General features: G+C 28.1%; 1 protein-coding gene across 2 annotated transcripts in view; it reads left to right on the top strand.

The window, feature by feature from the left end:
• Positions 1-2,229: 2,229 nt before the first annotated feature.
• The window catches only part of LOC113377979 (zinc finger protein rotund-like), a 132,212-nt gene continuing 115,969 nt past the window's right edge, over positions 2,230-18,472 (top strand). For both annotated transcript variants that reach the window (XM_026618459.1, XM_026618458.1), the window contains exon 1: positions 2,230-2,332. In XM_026618459.1, coding sequence (XP_026474244.1) covers positions 2,264-2,332 — 69 coding nt within the window. In that variant the 5' untranslated portion in view covers positions 2,230-2,263. The remainder of the gene's footprint in view (positions 2,333-18,472) is intronic.

Raw genomic sequence — 18,472 nt, 5'->3', positions numbered from 1 at the left:
CAGCCTTCTATTGCTAATTTCTGTTAAAAGTGACCTAGCGTGCAATTAGACATTAATCTTAGAAATTGTCAAATATTGCTTTCATATGCAATATGTACCTTGTCATTGTTCGTGTGGAAACAGTCGCATTGCAGTGCCTTTAGCATCTTGATCTCGGTGTCAGAGAGCGCCGCTCGCCCTCGACTTATCCTAAATGTGTTTATTCAAACAACTGGAACAATAACTCATACAAGTGACACACATGCGGCAAAATTTAATATAAATTCGTTCTCGGTATTCGCGGAACGGCTTCCACCCAAACATCGTCACTTGGCGACTTCGCGTCGCTTTCGCATAATTATTACTCAAAAGCGTCATGATATCGTGTTTTATGGTCCCCGTTTCGCACAATGATTTGCGAGCTGAGGACGAAATATAATTAGTACAAAACTTGTTTAGCTGATGATTACTCAGGATGATTTTTAGATATAATATATAGCGTGGGAATTAAATCTCATCGTTTCCAATCGTTCGTTTCTTTCCTGTAATTTCAATGAAATTGTATAAAATGATGGTTTGACGGCAGTGTATTAATCAAAATTTTATTAATCAAGATCGAAATGCTAGCTGCTGATTTTTGCAATAATAATATCAATAGTAAAATGTTTCATCAATAGAGTAGAGCGCGGTTTATCAATAGGATAGAGCCATCAATAAGGTCAGCGGGTAAAAAAGTTCACGACCGATATCTCAAAACAAGTAAAGTTAAGAACTTTTCAACAATATTTTAAAGTAAAGGGAACAAGATGTACAACTAGCCATCTCCTTGATTCTTATCATGTTGCTATCGGGAGATAAACGACATGTTTGAAAATCATTAACAATTTTTTGTTGTTGTTAGTTTTGTTGGTTGTTTAGTTTACGAGACCTCAATATAATTTCCAGGTATACGGCATTTATATGCTTTTATATTGTTATTATTAAGTTAGATTCAACTGTTTTCTTTTATAACTTCTATGAAAGCTTACACGAGGAAGGGGTAAATAGAACCATCTGAACCTTTACGCTGACAAAAACGTATGCAATAAAAAATAGTAAATAAAGATGTAAAACGAGCTATTTTACAAGAGATAGGTTAAATATATAGAGATTCCAACTCTGCTGATGATTATTTCTGACAAAATACCAGATCAAGGTTATATACAGTGTTATCTCTCTAAAAATATATCTATGAAATTTATATTTTGCATTTTTTGAATAATAGAGCCATTATTTCGTAAAATTCTTTTAAAATTAAAAATAAGACATTGGATCTGGCAGCCTCCTCGTCGTCCCATTTTACCCCTATGGGATAAAAACAACCAGGTGACAAACTTTCGAAAAGCAGAAGAATACATTTCTGCAATTATAACTTAGCTGAGAGTTTTACTGAACATAGTCAGATTGTTGTTTATTTAATTTGTTTTATTTATTGTGATATAATTGGTTTGGTTTTCACAATATAATTTCTCAAAGTCAATTTGGATCTCTGTGTCTCGCACTACCCCATTCAATTACCCAATTAAACCGATGGAAAATAATTTGCACTACAACCAACTAAAAATCGGTTTTCTCCAATACTTTATTACCTAACATAATCTAAACAACATATATTATAACAATGAAATTACATTCGCTACTCTTAACGAAATTAATTAATAAAATTATTTTACTTTTATATATAAGTAAAGCTTTAATCTTTTTCATTATCTTATGGCCCTAACAAAATAACAGCTCGAATAAAATTATAGGTAACCCGTTCTTCAGAAAATTTGCTGCTTATTTAAACAAGTAATTATTTATATATTCTAAAATGTAATCAAATTATAATGTTGTGGCTAAAGTATGCAGACTCCAATCAAATTTAATGTAATAAGTTAATATATTAACTCCCTCGAATATTTCCATTCATTATACAATTTGAAGTGCATAAATCTATTTTGCCATACGTTATTCGAAGAATAAGAAAACTGAAGTTTTATTCTTTTGAATCATATTTATTCATTTAAATTTAATCATTTTTATGTCAATTTGAATACCAATTATTTCAATTATTATGGGAATTAATATTTAATATTTTTATTTAGGTCACATGGACGATGGCCGCATGGACGGACATCATGGCCAAGGCGGCTTGGGACCAGCTTTATATGGGGGCGCTCCTGGTCGATCAGGAAGCTCCAACAGCAGTTCGCCAGCCGGAGGGGCTTTGCTAGTTGTTCCTCAACCTATCAACGCCAGCAAGATGGCAGGACAACCTGGATTACCAAATGGAGCCACTGGTAGAAAGTACCAATGCAAGATGTGTCCTCAGGTGAGTTATGGATAAATGATAGTGGTACTTGGTGTAATTGATATGGGATCGTTCAAGTATTACGAAGGCAGATTTATTACAATTATTTACCCTTCCCTCCCCCTTGTCAGCAAAAGTAAGCAAAGTTCTTACCCAAAATAAGCAAATCAAGCAAATCAATAAACCCCCGGCCCCCTATAGTGCTTACGTAATATTTGAACGACCCCCAAGTTGTGAAAAATTGCACTTGCTATATTTTGATGTAGCGAGTTTACTAAGAATTACTAACATTATATTAAGAATGTCTTTTAGTCTATATCAACTTTAGTGTTATTTGATTTAATTATAGAGTTTGATGATTATAAATCGTGGTAAAATAACCATTCGAGTCTAATAAAATTTTAAGCAGGCGTTTAACATTCAGAATATCTATGGATCCAAATTAAACTATGAATTAATATTCAAAGTAATATACATATATATCATATTATGGCTATGTGTCATATATTTTCACAAAGAGTTTTAAAGTCATTTGGTCAAAAAGACGAGATCAACGAGAAAAAATGTAACACAAATTAAATATTTTTATTTCATTCATAGGCTTTGTATCAGGGTTTCATTTTATATACACATATATTGTTACACTACACTTGTGGGGATTATGAACGAACTAAACGAAATAAACATAAAAAAATTGTTTGGACGTCTTTTCGTTTTATTATATTGGCCATGAAGGTGACAAACTTCAGGGCATTAAGCTTTACACGGAATGGTTGCTACCCCTGGTAGAGGGGGTAGCGGAGTGTTTTAATTGAACTAGTTATCCACTTCAAAAAGTAAAGTTCGCTTAACAACATGTAAATAACCAACAAAAATAAATATATCTTCTTTCATTATAACTTAGTAACAAATCAGTGATTGTAATTAGAACTGCAACAAATACATAATATGCAAACACATCAGTGTTTTAAATCAGTCCACAGCTACAAGGGTTAAATTATAACCCAGCAAACTGAATTATCGACGGAGAGTTTTAATAAATTCTATAACTACGTAACAAAAGTACAAAAATAATTTCTCTAATAATAATAATGAATTTATGAGCATAGTATTTCTGTCTATTTCTAATTGTAACTAGTTCTAAAAAAAATAAAATAAATGTGTAGGTATCTCAAAGAATTTTGAAGCAACTGTGATAAACTAACAATAAGGGTTAAACTTTCTACTTAACTTAGATTACTCTATGTAATCTCGAGATTAGTTAATACATGTGCCTAAGTACACATTTATGTCAGTGTTCTATATTTTATTTCGACTTGTAGGTCGTAAAGTAATTTTTTATCCGCTCTAGTTCGATAATTGTTTGCGTAACTTCGATCTGCCATGAATAGATACAGGTACTCGATACTCGATGAAAGAAATACAATTCGCACAATGGGTTACACCGCAAACGACACTTTGCCAATATTGCAGGGTTTCGCAACCCTTGTTAACACATAAGGGGGCATTCTCTCTCTCTCTCCTTCTCCCTCTCTCTCTATATATATAAAGAAAATATTTGCAAATGATCTAATGACTAACTAATCACGCATTGTGGTTTAATAAATATTTTATAGTAGAAACGTAGAAAAAAAATATTTATTATTCATTTTTTATTATGCTGACAAATTTTCTTCTGATATTTTCAAGAGTATATACAGGGTGGGCCATTCAAAGTTTATGTGTCATTTATTGTGAAATGATTTGTTTCTGAAAACTATATATATAAAAAAACATATTTTTTTATTTATTTAAAGAAGCAATAACATAGCTCTTCACATCAAACTAAATTATAGTGGAAATAAATAGCAATGTTTGTTCATATATTTTGAATTATGTTTCAATTTTTAAATGGTCCACCCTATATATATATATATATATATATATATATATATATATATATATTATTTTGTAATATGTGTTTTCTTTTATAAAACAACAAATAAATTCGAACAAACTCAACTAACTTTTAAAAATATTATAATATGAAGAACAATAATTATTATATCTTTATAGGTTTAAATAATATTTGGAAAATCACGTTCTACAATATCTACTCTTTACTGCACTGCAATATTTTAAATTTGTATATGTAAAAAAAACGCACCAAAATCACTTTTTAAATTTATTTAATTAAATTATTGTCATTCATTTTTAATGCAAGCATTTATGTATTTCACTTTTTCTGCATATACATTTCCTTCACCTATTTGCGTTTATATCTGACTGAAAACTTTATTATCAAATATATACAAAATTATTACTAACACAATTTGCAACTTTGCTCAAAAATGAAATTATTTCTTAAAAACGGAAAAGTTTCATAATTAATTATCAAGCGCTTATTTAAACTAATAATATGCATTTATTTTACATTTTTTGCTTACACATTATAACTTCAACTATTTGCGTTTATATCTGACTAAAAACATTATTGTCGACTTTTACAAAATTTTCTTTATATAAGTTATTAATCGTAACACAATTTGCAACTTCGTTCATAAATGGAATTATTCCTTAAAAATAGTTAAGTTCCATAATTAATTATCAAACGCTTATTTAAACAAACTATATACATTGATTTTCAATGCAAGTATTTATTTTACATTTTTTGCTTACACATTTAAACCTTCAACTATTTACACTTATATCTGACTGAAAACATTATTGTCAAATATTTACAAAATTTTATTTATATAATAAAATACAAAGAAAATTAATCGTATCACATTTTGCAATTTAGTTTAAAAATGGAATTATTCCTTAAAAACAATGAAATTCCATCATTAATTAATAATAAAATGCTAATTTAAATTATTTATATGCATCAAATTATGCAAGCATTTATTATACATTATTTTCATATATATTTAAATCTTCAACTAACCACACCTATTTATGACTGAAAACATTATTCCCAATTTTTTTACAAAATTGTCTGACTCGATCAGTGCTTTAGACAAACTACTTGTAGGCGGCCTAGAGCACGATTTACTTAAATACATGTAACCCTCGTACAACACGGTAGTTACGATCCACAAAACTAGCGTGTTATGCGAATCCGTGTTATAAGGGACAAATAACTATTACAAAAAGAGAGGTTACGTTTCAAGAATTCGAAAAAACATATTACGATTATATAATAAATATTGTTACATTTATTCATTTTTTTGAGAAGTAAGATACATTATTTGAATTATATGATTTTTTTTCGTCATAATTAACAAGTAAGTGCTATCCAACGTGATCCTTTTTCTGCAAGATATCCTCTTCCTCTCAGCAGTTTTCCATACTATCGCCAGATCCGTGCATTATTTTTTGCAAAAAAAAATATATTTGCGATTACCTGCTTTCAGCCAAATGATATTTACATATTTTACACATGTAAAGTAATCTTTATTAAACTTTTATGCACATTTTATTTAAAGATTTGCTTAAGAGTTATTTAATATATTCGGATTCGGATAATCCTAGATTTTTTTTTGATAGAACGTACGCGCTCTAATAATATTTATATATCAAATTAGTTATCTTTTGCACTAGTTTCATCACATTTATTGAGCTATTGTACGACGATTTTACTAATTTTAGATTAAATAAAGTTTGTTTTTCATAGATTTTACTATATTTCTTATTTTATTAAAACTTTCCTCAATTCTTAAATCGTGTTATGCGAACCCGAAAGTACCGTGTTATGAGAGGGATGGTCTCAAGTCTTAAACCGTGTTAGGGATCGATCAAGTATTACGTAAGCAGATTTATTACAACTATTTATCCCCCTCCCATCCTCCTTGTCAGCAAAATTAAACAAAGCTCTTACCCCCTACCCCCATGCTTACGTAAACATTTTGCAATTAATGTAAAAAATAAAAATACTACCTATGACGTAATCATCATCCAGACTCCCCTCCCCCCCCATGTCAACTCAAAATAAGCAAATCAACAACCCCCCGCCCCCTATAGTGCTTACGTAATACTTGAATGGCCCCTTAGAGCGAATCCGTGTTATGCGGGGGTTACCTGTACCTAAAAAATTAAAGATATTATCTGAAAATTAATCATAACAAAATTCGTATCATTGTTATATCATGACTAAAATTATACATCATGACTAAAATTATTGATTGCCTATATAGTATATTATGACTAAAATTGTCCATTACCCTGTTCGAGGGTTGGGGATGACTGCAAAAGTGCATTGTGGATCACTTATTGCACGGGATTTGGCAACAAGCCCTCGTTCGCGTGCACTTGCGGAAACGGGTAGCAATTTTCTTTCATTAATTCCTTTATGCGTGACATCTCCATTGTCCCATCGTCCTCGGCCTAACAATAATATTTACCATCGTGATTGCGCCCTTGCCTCCGCGTTTATTGCCTCAGCCCGGCCGCGGCGCGAAAGCAATATAAATATTTGGTGAATCCGACAAAAGGCTTTTAAAGCGCTTGGGATCGGTAAATGCCATATCAATAATAGTTCGAACTCAGCTGAACGACGGCAATGCACTCCGAAAGGGTTAACAGAGACATTAGCCAGGGATGAGGAGTAGTTCTCAATGTTTGGTAATAGTGTCATAAATTTCGAGTCCTGTAGTAAACTGTTATATAGTTAAGCAAAGATTTAGGTATGTGTTTCCTTCTTAGATTGAATCCGTGAAATTACAAATTACATAAAATAAAATAAGAATGCTGCATAATGTAAACTGAATCTAAATTTTTGTATTACAAGAAATAAATAAAAAAATGATATCTAAAATAGAAAATTTGCAATAACTTCCAAATCCACCCAAAAATATTTTATAAAGCAAATAATAAGAGAAAAATAAGAACTTAAAAAAAACTGTGGGCTATATATTTAAAAATAAATAAATAAATAATGTACTTATATGCTTACTTAATATTATTATTTTTAATTACTTTGTTAGAAGGTAACCCGACGGTTGACCTTTCAGTTATGAGTATATTTTTACATGGGGTAGAGCGGGGCACAAATGTCCAATTTGACTTTGAGTAATTTTGATGTCTAAACCAAATGACATCACAACACATAAAATGTATCAAACAAACAACTGTCGTACTATGTTCAGTAAAACTCCCAGTTAATACCTAATTATAAAAATGTGTTTTTTACTGATTTTCTAAAAAAAATATCTTTCCTTTTTACCCCATAAGCTGGATAAAAAGAGACAGCCAGAAGGCAAACATATCCAATGTCTTATTTTCAGGGAAATTTACAAAATAACAGCTACAATATTTATATATATATATATATATATATATATATATATATATATTATATATATATATATATATATATATATATTTAACCAACAAAATATAAATTTTATGGACACATTTTTTACAAAGATAACACTGTATATTACCTTGATCTGGTGTTTTGTCAGAAATTTTTTTGAGCAGAGTTGGAATAACTATTAATTTAATTTATATATTATAAAATTAATTATTTAACTGAATTTACGTTTTTATTCACTAATTTTTGTTCTTTAATCTTTGTCAGAGTAAAGGTTCAGTTGGTTCTTTTTACTCACCCCGCCCACATGTAAGTTTTTATAGAGGTTATATAAAAAAAACTGTTGAATCTAACTTAACAATAACAACAAATCTTATAAAACTATTAAATAACGTATACTTAAAAATTATATTAAGGTTTCGTGAACTAAACAACAGTGCTCACAACCAAAAAAACTAACAATGAAACAAAATATTTTTGTTATAAATTTTCAAACATGTCCTTTTATCTTCTGATAGCCGTTTTATTTGAGGCGTTGGCTGTTTACACATCTTCTTTCCTCTACTTTCAAATATTGTTGTTAAAAAATTCTAAGCTCTACTTGTTTTTGAGATATTGGTGGTGGATCTTTCTACTCGCGGACTTTTAAACCCTTATTTCTATTTGGTATATATTTTTGACTTTACAATAGTGAATGTTAATCATATATTTCAAAAATAATATAAGCAATTCAAAATCATTGATATGAGAGATTTAAGTAAAAAAAATGCACTTCATTTTGATTTATTTTTTAATTTTTAACTCATTTTTTTTATTAGTAGCGTTCAATCAAACTAATATGTGAAGATGAAACATAAAATTATTAACTTTACACGAAATTTCATATATATATTAATAATTTTAAAAGAAGTTCCACAAAATATGAGCTTCATTAAAAATGATTCGTAAAAAATTTTGCAAAATGTTACTAAGCTGTACTTTACAAAATTTTGCTCTTAAAATTGTTAGGAACTTAACTTGTTCGTTTTTTCAGTTCGCTTAATTAATGTATTATATTCATTTTAAAAAAAAATAGAGCTGAAGATACTTTGTATTTAGAATCAAAATCGTTTATATTCAGATAAAAACTATTGAAATTTGGATATAAAATCATGACAGATTTCGAATCAAATATATATGATTGCAATTATAACTATTTAATACTAGTATATCAAATAAATAATTGGAATTTAGAAGTCACCTTTATGATTTCTGTTTTACGTAAATTTATAAGATTGGCAAACTAAATTGATCTAGTTCCATTTCCTATTTGCTGATTGTGGATCTTGCATTGAAAACCACTGGTTAAAACTTTCTTGATGGATTATAATATATATGTATATATATAAATATATATATATATATATATATATATATATATATTGATACAATGTGTTGTAAAAACTAGAAGCGTCCCTTTGATTTTGCTGTTTGCGGAAGAATGTTTTATTGGCCACATGTGCGTCGGGGTTGCCAAGATATTATATGTCCCTTCCGAAAATTTTATAATAGTTTTTAACTACCATGACATTTTCTAAACGTTGTACACATTTCGAAATTAATTTTACGCCATTTGCTTCGCTTTTTTTAAATATTCAAATTAAATTGAGATACGAAGCATTGTAGCTCATGGAAAGTTTATGAGCGTTTAAATCTGGGTGAGCGATTCCTAACTTGTTCATTACATTAATATATGAAGTAAATTTTTATCATTTTATTGTTCTAGTATTGTTCTGGTTTATTTTATATTCGATACATTGTATATTATATTATTTTTTTATCACTCCGTTTGGTATAATAATACTATTTCAGTTTTGATCGACAAAAATCAATCGATATAAAAATAATGCTTTTTGTCTTAATTAATCTTTCTTAATATTTAACTGATCTCTATAAAACCAATAAACATATTTATTTCAAAAGTTTTATTTTAAAATATTTTTAAACAATATGTCGAACAAGATTCATGAATTGATTAAACATTAACTTCGAAGAAAAATATTTTATACCGTAGTCATTCCAAGAGTGTATAAGAAAATGTTTAGAAAATTATGGTCGCAAATGTTAATTTTTCATTATCAATAAATTGAAATTACACAAAATATAGATAATCCATTACCATTACCAAAAATAGTCTCATTGGCAGCTGATCAATGAACAATAAAATATATCTCACCAATATAATAAACTTATTGTCAGTTTAAATATTGTGCATCTGTATTATAAGATACAGGTATACAATTTTTGTTAAAATTTATTATGTATATAGGTATAAAAGTAACTATATAATATGGTTTACGAAAAAGCTCATATAACAATCTTAAATTTTATTGCTACTTCAGAACGACCATAGGAAAGATTGGGCTGATAACATGAAAATTCTTCAGAAACTGGTAATATTTTAAACAGAGTAGTAAAATTTATATATATATATATATATATATATATATATATATATATAGTAGAACGAAGTTTAATAGTCCGCGAGTTTAATTGATATCGGGAGATAAACGGCAATGTTTGAAAATCCATAACAAATGTATTTTTTTGTTAGTTTTTTTGTTGTTGTGAGCACTGTTGTTTAATTTACGAGACCTTAATATAATTTTTAAGTATACGTTATTTAATTGTTTTATAAGATGCATAGTTAATTTTAGGTTAGATTCAACATTTTTTTATGTAACCTCTATAAAATTTTACATGTGGCTGGGGTAAAAAGAACCAACTGAACCTTTACCCTGGCAAAATTGTAAACAATAAAAAGCGATAAATAAAAAAGTGAATTAAGTAAAACATAGCAATTTTACAAGAGATAAAATAAATAAATAGTCATTTCATTTCTGCTGATGAATATTTTTGACGAATTGTCAGATCAAGGTTATATACAGTGTTATTTCTGCAGGAAATTTACCCATAAAATTTATATTTTGCACTGGCTGAATAATGTAGCTATTATTTCGTAAAATCTCTTTAAAATTAAAAATTAGACATTGGATCTGTTGTGGCTCCTGGCCATCCCATTTTACCCCTATGGGGTGAAAAGAACCAGGTGACAAATTTTTGAAAAACAGCAAGAAACACATTTCTACAATGATTGGGAGTTTTACTGAACATAGTCAGATAGTTGTTCGTTTAATACATGTTATTTGTGATATAATTGGTTTGGTTTTCACAATATAATTGTCTAGAGTTAATTTGGACCTATGTATTCCGCCCTTCCCTCTGTATAATTGTTTGTGTATATTCTTAAATCTTGTTAGATGAATTATTTGTTTATTTATCATTAAGTACATGTTTTAATAAAAAAAATGTTTCGTGCAATTTTTTACGAATCTTAAAAAAATTACGATGATGATTGATTAGGTCCGTTTAATTTTTTAATTAATATTTGAAACTCTAACAACTTATTAAGAAACGTTAAGTAGATTTTAATTACCATTACACTCAATCATATGCAGAGTAGTCTTACAACGTTCTCAGACGAAGCACGTCTAGTACTTCTACAATGCCGAATTCTATTTTTTATTCGTTTCACGTATGAAATGATACCGTTACCTTTTTTTTCATATCTGAAATAGAATTCGTGATGTCATTAAGAGGAAAATGATTGAGTCGTGGATTATCTCATTAGCTGTAAGTAATATCAGTTAGACTTTACATCGGATGTAATCTTGAAATGGAAAAGCAACTCGAGCGAATGTATTTTATGTAAAGTCGCCTCAAACTTCGCCAAACCTATTTGGTATTTTGGAATAATTTTTTATTTTTTATTATTGATATTGTTTTTTTATTTTTAAGGTAGTATAAGGTATTGGGTAAAAAATTTATCTTTCAAATCGCTTCAGTGAACTCTTTTTATTCAAATTTTAGTAGAAATTTGTATATAGTTATAAATCGTTAATTAGAAACAAATAAGGGAACGACAATATTTAATTAGTACAAAATATTTTTTGTTATCTTCTTTTAGGGTATGTTATAGTAATCGCAAAAAAATCAAAAGTTAAATTTTATATATATATATCTTTACGTTTCAAAGGTTTTTAACATTTTGGCATACCTTAGAAAAAATGGATGTATGCGTATTGGTTTCGATACAAATTTTTGTCGACGATTTTGGGAACACTGATCAACCGATTTGAATTTGAATTTAAAAAACATTCGATTCGTATTAATTAGGAGGTGGCTAATTAGATTTTGACAAAGACAGATCCAGTCAATAGGGAGATAGGGAGCAGAAAATTCCTAAAATGGTAATTCAGTTTTTGAGAGAACGGAGCGTCCGATTTGGATGATTCGAAATTGATTTTATTTGCATTGATGAAACAAAGAACTTATTAAATTTCTGGGAAGGCCTGGGAAGGGAAATTTCTCCAGTGGTTCCTGAGATTCAATAAAAAATGTCATTTGGCGGTCAAAAATTATCATTAGATATATTCAAATCAAATTATCAGATATTTGTAACAGATTTTAATAATAAGTACCAATTTTGTTCATATTTCTATGGATTGCGTATCAATGTTATCCGTCGTTTTGAAACAAAAAGTTTAAATTTAAAAAAAAGGATTAAAATTTCAAAAATATATTTTAAGAAGTCATTTTTTAAAAAAAATTCAAATTCTAATTTTGTCGGTTATTAAAAGATTTTAAAGTTCCATCAATTTTCCTTCAGGCATGATGCCATGCACCACTAGTTAGTATTTATGGTTTGACCGTGATTCTATATCTATATCTTGCTTTAATCTTATGCAAACGTAATGGACCTTATAAAAATAGCTTTTCAATAATTTTCCATCAATCAAGTTCCATCAATTTTCCTTAAGCCATGATGCCATGCACCACTAGGTAGTATTTATGGTTTGACTGTGATTCTATATCTATATCTTGCTTTAATCTTATTAAAAAGTAATAAACCTTAAATAAATAGCAATTCAATAATTATTTCACAATGTTTCTATATTTCTAAAAATCATTTCACAATGTTTCTATAACGCGGTTTCTATACCCACCATGACGCTGTGGTTCGCATAAAGCACTTTAGCAATACAGGAAGTGACCATATGTCAGAACAAAATTTTATTTGCGATTTTAAGTATAGACCTTATAGTTTTTTAAATCGCTTTGTGTCGATTTTTTCAATTCGAATCTCGAGTTTTTACCCCAATTCAAGAGTTTTTTACAGACATCTCACCTGCCGGACGAGATGCATTGATTGAATACATATATGAACCGAGGGGATGGGAATTATTTACTTCCCACGTGTTCATTGCGCAATTTTTGGCACAAAACTGGAATCGTCGAATTACCAGAAAGTTGATATTTGATTCCGCTCGATTGAACAAAGGTTGTGATTTTGCATTATTTGTACGTATTAATTTGCACTTTGGGATTTATATGGTTTTAAAGAAAAAGGATTTTCAGAAAGTTATAATTTACACTTACAGTATAGTATAGTAGGCAGTTTAAATACGTAAGTTTTCATTATTTACAACTCTAAATTTTTAACGACGAAATAAGGTCGTGAATCATTATTCCAGAAATTAATTATAGGTGGTATTGCGCCTATTGAGAAAATTGCAGCTAAAGTTTTAATGTATATAAAATTATATATATATATATATATATATATTATAAATTTAGGCTTCCATTCGTCTATTTTTCAAATATTGGAAAATTTTCCAATTTCATACAATTGTTTGGGATTGTCTAAAATGATATAAACTGATCCATTTATAAGTTTATTATCTGACCGTGAAAAATATTTTTTAGAAAAAGTTTACATTTAAATGAAAAGTCTCTATTATATCTTTAGTTTTAGTCTGAACTTTATAAATATTATATCATAGTTCAAACATATTTGAATATTAAAAAATGGAATAAATCAATTGATTTGCTGTTTTATTAGCAAAGATTTTTTAAGTTACGCAACATTCAAACAAGTGAAGATAATTCGGCGATTGTGCTAAAGGTGTGTTTGAGTATTGCTCGTGTATATTATTTACTTCCCACGTGTTCATTGCGCAATTTTGGCACAAAACTGGAATCGTCGAATTACCAGAAATTGATATTTGATTCCGCACGATTGAACAAAGGTTGTGATTTTGCATTATTTGTACGTATTAATTTGCACTTTGGGATTTATATGGTTTTAAAGAAAAAGGATTTTCAGAAAGTTATAATTTACACTTACAGTATAGTATAGAGGCAGTTTAAATACGTAAGTTTCATTATTTACAACTCTAAATTTTTAACGACGAAATAAGGTCGTGAATCATTATTCCAGAAATTAATTATAGGTGGTATTGCGCCTATTGAAAATTGCAGCTAAAGTTTAATGTATATAAATTATATATATATATATATATATATATATATATTATATATTATAATTTAGGCTTCCATTCGTCTATTTTTCAAATATTGGAAAATTTTCCAATTTCATACAATTGTTTGGGATTGTCTAAAATGATATAAACTGATCCATTTATAAGTTTATTATCTGACCGTGAAAAATATTTTTTAGAAAAAGTTTACATTTAAATGAAAAGTCTCTATTATATCTTTAGTTTTAGTCTGAACTTTATAAATATTATATCATAGTTCAAACATATTTGAATATTAAAAAATGGAATAAATCCTATCTTATTTTTTCTACAATTGATTTGCTGTTTTATTAGCAAAGATTTTTTAAGTTACGCAACATTCAAACAAGTGAAGATAATTCGGCGATTGTGCTAAAGGTGTGTTTGAGTATTGCTCGTGTATTCGCGTTTTGCGTCTTCTATTCTCTATATGCCAGGGATGGGTAAAACGACATAAAAATGTTAATTGAAAAAATAAATACATCATATAACAATTTTGAATAATGTTTGTTAGTAATATGGTAACACTCGTGATACACTCATTTATTAGTGTCAACCATTATATACATTTATATAATGATAAATTATGAATTGTATATTTATAATAGCATTAAAATATGTATAGTATTTGAAAACAATAATGTAATTAAAGTCATACTTTTAATATGCCATGATCGGTTTGTCATTGTAATTAGCATTTAGATATGAACCTTCATTAGAGAAAAGAAGTAATTGCTGATAAATAAATTTTATAATATTTGTTCACACAGTGGATTATGTTAAACAACGCTTAAACTATTATTGTTTTTGCAACTTCACTCATCATGCTATTGTGTTTGAAGAACTTCATGTAATTAAAATTAACATACATTCATTGACTGCTTCTATCATTTTTACTTTTTTTGCTGGCGATATAATCTCATTCTTTGAACAGCTGTAATATCTATCTTGTCTAAAAAATATTTGCCATTTTAATAACTTCAAAGATTTATAGAAAATACGAATAATTTAGAAATAATTTTTAATCAATAAACTTACGTTTAGTACACGGCACAAATGTTTAATTTGTTTTATTATTTCCAAGGAACAGAGTAAAATATTCTTCTGATTCAGGCATTTTTCATTAAATCAAGATTTATACTACGATGTAACTTTAAATTGTTTATTTATCTATGCCGATTTTCTTGTTGATATCGGTACGCATACAAGGACAGATCTCTATTCACATACACGACGACTAATCACAATCGACACGTATAGTGATGATGATATAGGTAAAATGATTTTATCGAGAGCGAATGGAGAACAGTTCGGGCGTAACGGACTTCCGTTGCATTTGTACGGATTTACACCCTAGTCGCTCCTAAAGAAGTTTTACTTCAATAATATTCAAAATGATTAAAAATGGTTTTAAGCTGCGTCTTAGATATTTTAATTTAAAATCAATATACCATCTGAAAAATCAAACAATTCATATAAAAAAAGAAATAGTTAACTAGAGTTCACACCAATGAGTAAAGCCTAGTGTTTCATTTAAGGTCGCTTGGCCAGCGTCTTGGCAAGAGTCGATTAGAGAAGCAATGAGCTGGTTGTAGTGGCACTCAATTATTGAGAGGTAGATCGAAAATAAATATTGTAAAAAATATAAAAATGTACAGAAATATGATAATATGTTCAAAATAAAAATGATAAAAATAAATGAGTGGATTATCAGAACAGGATATTAAACATAATAGAAATTTTTTTTGAAAGTTATGGAAATTTTTTAAGAAAAGGTTAATGACAAAGTTGAATTAATTACCTGTATGTTTGAATATTTGTTAGCACTTTTTCACTAAACAAGCTTTTTTAACAAAAATGATTTTGTGAGTTAATTTTCCGCCGAATAATTAGATTTTGTAAATCAAAATTACTAAAAAATTTGTCTTTTTTAAATTATTATTTGAAACACAAATAATATGTTCTCTGGATGTTGTTCGATTGGCTTTCGAAAATTAACTAAATGAAACTGGTGTGCCCTTTGTAACACGTGTAAACACTTTGAACAAGAGATGTGAGAATGTATGTGTGTGTTTTTATATGTCAGGGTGTGAATACTTAAATTGTTGATATTAAAAGGAAGTCGATATTAATTGTTTGTCAAAAAGTGTAAAAAATTTAAATATGAATCATGTAATAGGTTTTCAAATAATAATTTTAAAAAAGACAAATTTTTTAGTAATTTTGATTTACAAAATCTAATTATTCGGCGGAAAATTAACTCACAAAATCATTTTTGTTAAAAAAGCTTGTTTAGTGAAAAAGTGCTAACAAATATTCAAACATACAGGTAATTAATTCAACTTTGTCATTAACCTTTTCTTAAAAAATTTCCATAACTTTCAAAAAAATTTTCTATTATGTTTAATATCCTGTTCTGATAATCCACTCATTTATTTTTATCATTTTTATTTTGAACATATTATCATATTTCTGTACATTATTATATTTTTTACAATTTAATTCATTATTTAAGAAAAATCTATTTTCTTTTCCTAAACATATTGTTTGCTAAAATCTCATCAAGATCATGTTTCTTGACAGATGTCCTGAAGATGGAACGTACCTAGTTCCGAAACGTCGACAATAAACAAATAATTAAATAAAGAAATTGTTTTTTTAAAAACTTTTCTTGTTTTTTATTTTGTATTATTTTTGGATTCTTGTTCGAAACTCTACAAAATATACACAAATCCAAGACTCTACCATTCAATATATATATATATATATATACATATATGTATCTGTGTGTGTAATTTCTAGTTATCTATTAATTATTTATAAAAATCTAAGTTAATTATTCATCTATCACAATCACTGTTGCATTTGTCTATTATACTTTAATTTAAACGATAGTTTAGTAATAATTGTGTTATTTTATCAAACAGCTTATTTATGGTTATGGTGGGCAATGTTGTGAAATAAGAGCAGAGTAGAGAGGAGTTTAAAGGTCCGCTAGTAAAAAGGTCTTCTAGTAAAAAGGTCCGCTAGTAAAAAGGTTTAAAGGTTTATTAATAATTGAGTTATTTCATCTAATTGCTTTTTTAAAAAATTGTTTATGACCATGATGTGCAATGTTGTGAAATAAGAGCAGAGTAGAGCGAGGCTTAAAGGTCCGCGAATAAAAAGGTCTCCCACCAATATCTCAGAATTTTTTAGATAGTTTATTAATAATTGTGTTATTTCATCAAATTGCTTTTTTTAAAAATTGTTTATGGTTATGATGTGCAGTGCTGTGAAATAAGAGCAGAGTAGAGCGGGGCTTAAAGGTCCGCGGGTAAAAAGGTCTCCCACCAATATCTCAGATTTTTTTAGATAGGTTATTTATAATTGTGTTATTTCATCAAATTGCTTTTTTAAAAAATTGTTTATGGTGATGATGTGCGGTGTTGTGAAACAAGAGCAGAGTAGAGCAGGGCTTAAAGGTCCGCGGGTAAAAAGGTCTCCCACCAATATCTCAGAATTTTTTAGATAGTTTGTTAATAATTGTGTTATTTCATCAAATTGCTTTTTTAAAAAAATGTTTATGGTTATGGTGTGCAATGTTGTGCAATAAGAGCAGAGTAGAGAGGAGTTTAAAGGTCCGCTGGTGAAAAAGGTCTCCTTTCAATATCTTAGAATTTTTTAACAACAACATTTGAAAGTAGAGGGCAAAATATATGTAACCAACCATTTCATTACATCGAGCAACTTTGCTATCAGGAAATAAGCAATTATGTTTGAAAAATCTATGGCAAAAGACTTTTTTTCGTTGTTAGTTTTTTTTGGTTGTGAGCACTGTTGTTTAGTTTACGAGACCTTAATATAATATTAAAGTATTTGTTATTGAATTGTTTTATAAGATGTATTGTCAGTTTTAGATTAGGTTCAACAGATTTTTTTTATATAATCTATAAAAAAGCTTGCCCATTTATGGGTAAAAAGGACCAACTGAAACTTTGCTTTGGCAAAGGTGTAATCAATTACATATTTTAGTTAAAAAAAATAAATTAAGTTAAAAAAAATGTAATTTTAAAAGAAATAAATCAAATTACTAGTAATTCCAACTCTTCCAACTTCCAAATGTACCCATGACATTTATATTTTGCATCGTACCCATAAAAATTTGTAAAAATGAACCCATAAAATTTATATGTAGCTACATTATTTCGTACAATCCCTTCAAAATTAAAAACAAGACGTTAGACATATCTTGTTAAGTGTAACACTAAATTATGAACTATTACAATAAGTATGTAACATTACACCAATTTTATTTTGCTACTATGTTATGTATATATACTTAATGAAAAATATTATTATTATTATTATTATTATTATATATTATTAATAATTTTATTTTAGTATTTGCGCTCTCAACCCCAGTAATAGATTTTATATTTCATTTCATTTAATACATGAGTGTCTTTCTATTCATTCATAAGTTAATTT

This window comes from Ctenocephalides felis, unplaced genomic scaffold (genome assembly GCF_003426905.1).
Source record: "Ctenocephalides felis isolate EL2017-DRISC unplaced genomic scaffold, ASM342690v1 CF-g0.4_SCAFFOLD_01886, whole genome shotgun sequence".
In the NCBI taxonomy this organism is placed as follows: Eukaryota; Metazoa; Arthropoda; class Insecta; order Siphonaptera; family Pulicidae; genus Ctenocephalides; species Ctenocephalides felis.
This window is presented reverse-complemented; position numbering and strand designations above follow the sequence as displayed.